Here is a 7,850-nt window from a genome sequence, read left to right as displayed (position 1 = left end):
GTTTTCGGTGAGCTAGAAAACCGAGTGTGTTGTGAAGTTTTCGGTGAACTAGAAAACCGATTGTGAGGAGTGACGTTGATCGGTGAGCGTTGAAAACCGATACTGTGAGGTGTAAACCACTATCTAGTTTAGATTGTTTACCCTTGAGTTTATATATCCTTGCTCATATACTCATATATATTTCATCATATAGGATATATCACTTTGTGTATATTGCTTATTCTTGCTTATAACTATTGTATATCTATCTTGCAAGAATATAACTTGTTAATTAGTTTTTAATTGGCATTTAATCGGATTAGATTAGCATAAGACCCTAATCACCCCCCCTCTAGGGTCTAACAGCTAGAACGTTGCAAAGACCGTCATCATGAAATATGAGAGTCATCAGATTATAACTCCCGATGTTGATTGTGAAGGCTGTTGATTAGAGTTTTCATCAGTTGTTGTGAAGGTCGTCAGATTGTAACCTTCATCGATCTACGTGAGGCTGTTGATTAGAGTTTTCATCAGTTGTTGTGAAGGTCGTCAGATTGTAACCTTCATCGATCTACGTGAAAGTCTTCAAATTATAGCCTTCTGGAAGTCGTCAGATTGTAACTTCCATCACCAGTGTTTGATGGGGGATCAGCTATCTATTATAGTTTTTAGACAGCCTACAGTGAGCCTTCAATTCGTTCTCATCCATTGTAGAGAACAAATCATTTTCACTTGTGCTTATTTGTGAGATCACATTGTAATACACAATGACACCGAGAGAAGTGTGTGGTAAGAGACTGGGTCAATTCCAAGAGGAGTGGCGTTGGCAGTAAAGCCTAGGGAGAGGTGGTAAATTTAAGCACTTAAGGAAGTTGACATGGGCTAGGCCAACACTTAGAGGGTGTATTGTGTGATTACAATTGTGTGAGTTCTGAAAGTTTTCGGTGAGCTAGAAAATTGATTGTGTAAACGTTTTCGGTGAACGTTGAAAACCGGTTGTGATAATGGAGATTCTCCTCGTGAGTTAGGAGCAGAGACGTAGGTCGAGAGTGACCGAACTCCGTGATCATATTGTGCGTTTGTGTTTGTCATTGGCACACTTATTATTGTGTTCATCTTATATTGCCTATTGTGCTCATTTATATTATCTCATGTTTATATTGCCCTGAGTTTAATTGCATATCATTGCTCATATATCTTGTTGTATATCATATTTGTTAGGATATTTTTAATAAGTTTTAATTTTGCATTAATATCGGATTAGATTAGCATATACCCTATTCATCCCCCTCTAGGGTAATTTCAATATAGTATAATTAATTAACAATGATAATTAATTTAGTTTAGTTAGTAATAAAATGTAATATAAAAAATAGGGGTAATATAGTCATTGAAAAGTTTTTCCACAACTCTCATTTTTAAATGGAGTATGATATGATATGCTATGATATGATAATTATTTCAATTAATTTAAAAGGAAATTATCAGTATTGGGATGTGATGGAAATTATTAAAACTAAAAGGGGCAAAATAGACATTCAAAAATTTTGACACTTGTTTTCTATTTTATTATAATAAATAAATTATAAATGATTAATTATCAATTATAAGTAGTAGTATATATAGATAGATTAAAAATATGTTGAAATAAAAAAATATATGTCAACAAAATATACTAAGATGGTAATTTTGCCATTTTTAGGTATATATTAATTAGGTCTTTTAGAGTTATTAAAGATAAAGAAAAGTTGCTATAGAAGTTGCAAAATAAAATTTCATTTGCAACACAAGGAAGGTTAACTGTGGCTTATTGCTAAGCTTAAAAAAAGGAAAAAAAAAAGAAACTATGGTTTATTGCAAACAATAATTTACTTGGCTATAATTTTCACTAGTGTGCACCTTGTGCAAAGCATGACCTTATTTCTTTTATTTCCGCTACAGTAATTCTCCATTTAAATACAGTCTTTGTAAGTGTTATAATAATATTTTTTAAAAAATACTACAGTATTCCGTCGAACTACAGCAATAATGCTACAGTAATAATTTACTATTCCATTATTGTAACATAAATAATGAATTTTAGATCCTCCCATTATTACCATTATTATAGACTAATAGATTTGCAAATAAAGTCCAAACGAATAAATTCATTTCGCGGGTTATAGCCGCGTTTTCAACCCGCATATTACATCTCCATCAGTCCATCTCTATCATCCAACCCTAGAGCCTCTCTTCTCTCCCTCGATCTTGAGATCTCCCGAACTTTCTAGAGCCTCAAAACCCTAGCGATCTTCTCCGATTCCGAGAGCAAACTTGGATTCGACATCGAGGAAAACCCTATCGATCCCCGCATCCCTCCATCCTCATCCAATCTCGGGTAAGCTCTTGAATCCTCCTGTTTTTAATGTTTCTAGACGTTTAATAAGTCCGATTTGAGATTTTTATCGGAAGTTTCAGCGTAAATCGGTTGATTTAAGATAAATTCTTCTAGATCGCCATGGATTCATTTTAGTTCTTGATATATTTGTACGGATTCCCTTTTATCGTGAATTTAATTGATTAATGGACGTTAGTTGTTGCTCAAATGTGATTATCTGATTAGGGGGAAGGTGTTGCAGAATTTTAATATAAAAATTGAAATAATGCATTGAATCTGAATATAATTTTGCAATTTAGCATATATTAAAATTGAATTTCCGGTTTCGGTGGACTCAATTTCAGTTAAGCTTGGTTAAAGTTCATTTCTTTGACACCGATGCCAATAATTAGTGGCTACAGGCAGTCATTATTTCATGACAATTGGGTTACTTTCGTGTGAGTATTGATCTATTTTGTTTACTGTGCTAAATCTTTTCTTACATCTATTTGTTTTCTTTTGACGGAATCTTAGTTGGTGAGGATGTCGACTCCTGCAAGGAAGAGACTGATGAGGGACTTCAAGAGATTGCAGCAAGATCCTCCTGCTGGTATAAGTGGTGCTCCCCAGGACAATAATATCATGCTCTGGAACGCTGTCATATTTGGGTAAGAGACTTACAAAGGCTTTGTTGCTATTGTCATTATTGCAATTAAGGGGAATTTTTTTACTTTTGGTGACACTTTTTGAGTTATTTCATTGGATTGCAGACCTGATGACACTCCTTGGGATGGAGGTGAGGCAATTTAACTGTTCAGGCAATGATTCAGCGAGAAAAGCTTGTTTGTCATCTGTTATCGTTATTGTGAAAACAACTTGTGATTTTTGAAATTTTTAGCAGCACTTAGCTCCATATTTTCATCATTTATTTTGAATATGTTTGGTTGCCAACTCCTAGTTTATTTTTGCTTAGGTGTATTTGTTGCACATGTGTCTCTTTTCAATTTAGATAACCTGCCATCATGACTGATACAAGTATCTCAAACGTTCACGGTTCACTTGTTTGCTGATTCAGTTGCAACCTACTGATTGCGTATCCTATGACTGTTTATGCCCATTTCTCGCTGTCAGTTCTCTTAAACCACAAATTACTATGTTTCTTGCTTTATATGGATAACATTTTTCTACGACATAAGTTTTGTTCTAAATTCTCCAAGACAACCAATCATCACCATATTGGTCCCTAAAGCTGAAATTAAATGAGTCTTGCTACTAAATTAAAAAATAACTATGACACAGTGACATTGTGTCTGGATTCTCTCGCATCATTTGCAAGCTGTGAAATCTTGTCTTTTTGGTCTATTTTGGCGCTCCCAGTATATATGGATGGCATTTCATGTTGTTGGCATTAAGTTCATGCTAACTAGCTAAAAGTTGGATTTAAAATTCACATAGACAGATAACCCAAATCAACACTAGCTATGATGTGACCTATCCCGAATTGTACATGATGCATCTTCCAAGTTGGCATTCATGGTCATCTTCCTACTCGTTTCATTTCATATTTTCACAGCAACAAGTGACAGTGTTATTTGGAAATTAGTGAGGTCTAAGGATCTAGTTGATAAGTTGTGGAAGTTGGAATCTGGGCAAATTGACATGTCAGCATGGAATCCTGATCATGCAACAATTTAGTTGATGTTCGGTTTAAGCGAGCAAGTTTGTGCAGAAATCTTATTGTATATGCATCTCAATTTTGGATTTCAATTAGGATAATCAGGTGTTGTAGGATTGTACTATGCTGGTTAGTTTGTTGCTTTTCTCAAATGCCTTTGCTTTCTGCTTTTCAATATAATCCTTGCTGATATAATGTTTTTGGTTCGGACATTATCCATTATTGCTACTTCTTATAGAAACAGATGTCATTTGCACAATGGCGTTACTTATTTTTTGATTTCCTTAACTTTATGTCTTATCTATCTTTTTCTTCTATGATGATTTTCCCAGGTACGTTTAAATTAACACTTCAATTTACAGAGGATTATCCTAACAAACCACCTACTGTGCGCTTTGTTTCTCGGATGTTCCATCCAAATAGTAAGTAGTCATGTGCAAATCACATCTTAATCATCATTTTGCGAGCGCCAACTTATTTTAGCATAAAATTGTTCTGACTATAACAAGCATCAATGCAAAACATGACTGTTTGAGCATTATTTATTCTTATTGTAGCTTGGGAAGTGTGTTGTGGTTGACTCTTGGTTGATGTTTGCTTAGACTTGAACGCAGTCCCTTATAACAAAACCTGGCAACTTTGTCCTTCTAGGCTATAGTTATTCAATGAAGTTTGGAAGCTTTGCTTCTTTATTCTGAAAGAATATAGTGCAGATCCAAGTAGGATTCAAGAGGTTTTGGATATGTGGAAGCCATCCTCTTGTATATGGTTTCTTTAGACATTTGGCACTAATTAGAGAGTTGACATGAGGTTGATAAGTGGTCTAGCTTGTTGTAGAAATTTGCCAAATCTATCATGGAACCTTACCTCATTATTATGTAAAAGTTTAGATAATCTTAGTTGTTGGATGATAGTTCTGGGTTTTTTTTCACTGACAAATCTGAAGTGAGTATTATATATCATGTAGCAGTTACGTATGGGGTACATGTGCATTTTGAAGAGGGGTTCTGAAGCCATTCAGTAATTTCAATAACTTTCGCCTCGTCAGTCTGCTATATAGTGACCTTTCATACCCTAGGTTGTGCTTTATTATTCCTTTACACGAGCCATGAAGATTTAATGCTACACGGCAAATTTGTAGAGGGTAGGGTATAGGGACACGACTGTATAAATATTTACACACATTATATATGGGAATTAATAATTTGTATGAGAACAAGGATGAGAATTAAAATTCCTATAATATCTTTATGTTTCTTTTATTATGTGGGTTATAAATTGAAAAATCACTAGTTTTTGAGCTAGACATCCAAATGACCCTTCAAAATCATAATTCGGAACCTGACCTATGTCCAACGAGTTTCAAGAAAAGGATATGAAGTGTAGGATATGTCGGAAAAAATGTATGACAAGTGTTTTAAAGTAAGAAACTGTATTGTATAATTGAGCACATGCCCGAATAAATATATGCATAAATGCAAGGACTGTCCAGGGTGTTTGGGTACCGGTACGGGTATGTGCTGGGTATGGTATAACATAGACGCCTAGATTCTTCTATATAGTTTCGTTAGTCTGCTCACTAATTCCTGTCTATTGAGGTAGTAATGAAATATGAGTACTCTAGGTGTTAATCCTTTTATCTATACATAATTATTATCTAGTGCTGAGGTTTACACATTTGGATAATTCATAGATTCTGATGCTTTCATGCTATGAACAAGGACTAATGCATAGGCCAAAAATTGCACACTATTGTTGGAGCTTTTTTAGAAATCGCACAGGAATTGACTGTTCATGTTGAATCAAGGTTTAAATATCGGTCATTGGGGATTTATTAGACTATCAAACTCCATATCGGATAGCGGATATCGGGGATAGTAGTATTTATCGGAGTGACATTACTGAATGGTGATATACATAATATAATATTCTAAATGTGATCTAACCATACTTAATGAAATATAAACATATCAAAATATAAATAGATATGCTTAGGATCACTAACTAATGATAGAAACTCAGGTCGGGTTGGGTTTAAAGCGCATTGAATAGGAACTTATTACCTGAAATCAAAATTCAAACTAAAGGTTGATAATTCTAATTTTTAGGCTGTTTTATTGTCACATTTATTAGCGATAAACATCCAAAAAACGATAATCGATTTAGAATTGAACTTATTATAGCGGAAGACCCCCAAAACTGATAAATCATCGATAATATCGGTTTATTGGCCGATATTTAAAACATTGTATTGAATACAAGATAAATGCAACCATAAAGTTTAAAAAGGGGAAATTTTGATATATAGTAATTTTTGGTCAGACATGGCTGTAAATCTAAAAGGATAAGCACTTAGTCTTAATGTTTGTGAAGATTTTGATATTCCTTTCCTTTTAGGCCTTTTTCAACATTTACTTACATAATTACATCTTTGGCAAATTATGGTTCCAAATTCTTTACATTTTTTTTTGAAATATACTTCTTAACAAGTAACTTTAGCCATTCCCCCTTAAAAATTGCACCTAGATATTTATTTTCATGTTTCTATAAATATTTAGGTAATCCTTTAGATTCTAAATATTTTAATCCTGAATAGAACAAGGAGCATGTATTAAATATTAAAATACACTTTATATTTTATATTTTTTAGTCTTTAGCAGTAACTAGTTGAATTTATTAATGATCCCAAATTACAAACAAAAACCTAATATTGTACTTTTTCTATTCAGTTAAAATTTTAATCCTCAATACAAAGATGCTACTTAGCTTCTAAGTCTATTAGCCATTCCATCACCTAAAATAGGCTATGCAGTAACAAACTCCTCTGGGAACGAGGAGGATTTGGATCTTAAGCAAAAAGTGGGTGGGGAGCTTAAGTTAACTTTTTTTTCTTTTCAATAATTAAAAGGATTTCAAAAAAGATAATGGATGCGGAGCACATCATTCAGTCAAGTTGAGGTATTACATCATTATATCAGATCGAAAGGTATTTCAAAAGCATACAGTGTGGAATTTTAGACCTACGATGGGTAAAATAGAAAGATTGACCATGGTTAAGTAAATTTGGGTCCAGAAATTTAGTAAGCATGTAGATTTGAAGGTTATTAGCATAGCATGTTCATCATCCATCCGTTATATAATTAAGTGAAAAAGGGTTTGGATGATCTTCTTTCGATTGTTTATCAATATTTATTTTATGATGTCGACATGAGTATTGTGAGTTTGTGACCATTTTGTATTTTCTACTCCCTTTGCAGCTTTTGCTGTCTTTGTATTTGCTAGTTGATATCTGCCAGTCTTTAGTGGTAGATGACATTACTAGTCATTCTAACCTTTTACTTTTGTAGTTTACGCTGATGGAAGTATTTGCTTGGATATTCTACAAAATCAGTGGAGCCCTATATATGATGTCGCTGCAATACTCACATCAATCCAGGTGTGTGCTAGAATCTTCTGTTTCATTCATGTGTTTATGAATTTTTGTTCATAAACCACTTTTTATTGTCTTATACGTAATTTTTTGAAAGCGTGCATGGCTGGTGTGAACTACACTGAAAAATTTACATTATCACGTAAAATAAGAAATAATCAATGTTTGAAAAGGCTGTTTGATGTGTTCTAATGCTCGCCTAGTCACCTCAAAAGGGCAAAGGCAGCCTAGAAGCATTCGCGTAACACTTGACACAGACTTACATGCTCTAATGAACACTGATTTGGAAGTTAGAAGGTAGAGCTAAACATTTCACAATTATGCATAGGTGGACTTTAGGAGTGGGTGTGGGCTGGTTCAGGCTCGTGACTCGACCTGTCGGGTTTAAGGGCCGGGCTAGGTCTGATTTG

The 7,850-nt window shown here is 34.0% G+C and overlaps 1 protein-coding gene across 1 annotated transcript in view; it reads left to right on the top strand.

Annotated features, from left to right (window-relative positions):
- Positions 2,151-7,850, top strand: part of LOC109828004 (ubiquitin-conjugating enzyme E2 2) — a 10,836-nt gene continuing 5,136 nt past the window's right edge. The window contains exons 1-5 of the mRNA XM_020395031.1: positions 2,151-2,356; positions 2,870-3,003; positions 3,106-3,131; positions 4,343-4,432; positions 7,358-7,446. Of these exons, the coding sequence (XP_020250620.1) occupies positions 2,879-3,003; positions 3,106-3,131; positions 4,343-4,432; positions 7,358-7,446 (330 nt within the window). The 5' untranslated portion in view covers positions 2,151-2,356; positions 2,870-2,878. The remainder of the gene's footprint in view (positions 2,357-2,869; positions 3,004-3,105; positions 3,132-4,342; positions 4,433-7,357; positions 7,447-7,850) is intronic.

The sequence above is a fragment of the Asparagus officinalis genome, chromosome 1, assembly GCF_001876935.1.
Source record: "Asparagus officinalis chromosome 1, Aspof.V1, whole genome shotgun sequence".
Lineage (NCBI taxonomy): Eukaryota > Viridiplantae > Streptophyta > Magnoliopsida > Asparagales > Asparagaceae > Asparagus > Asparagus officinalis.
This window is presented reverse-complemented; position numbering and strand designations above follow the sequence as displayed.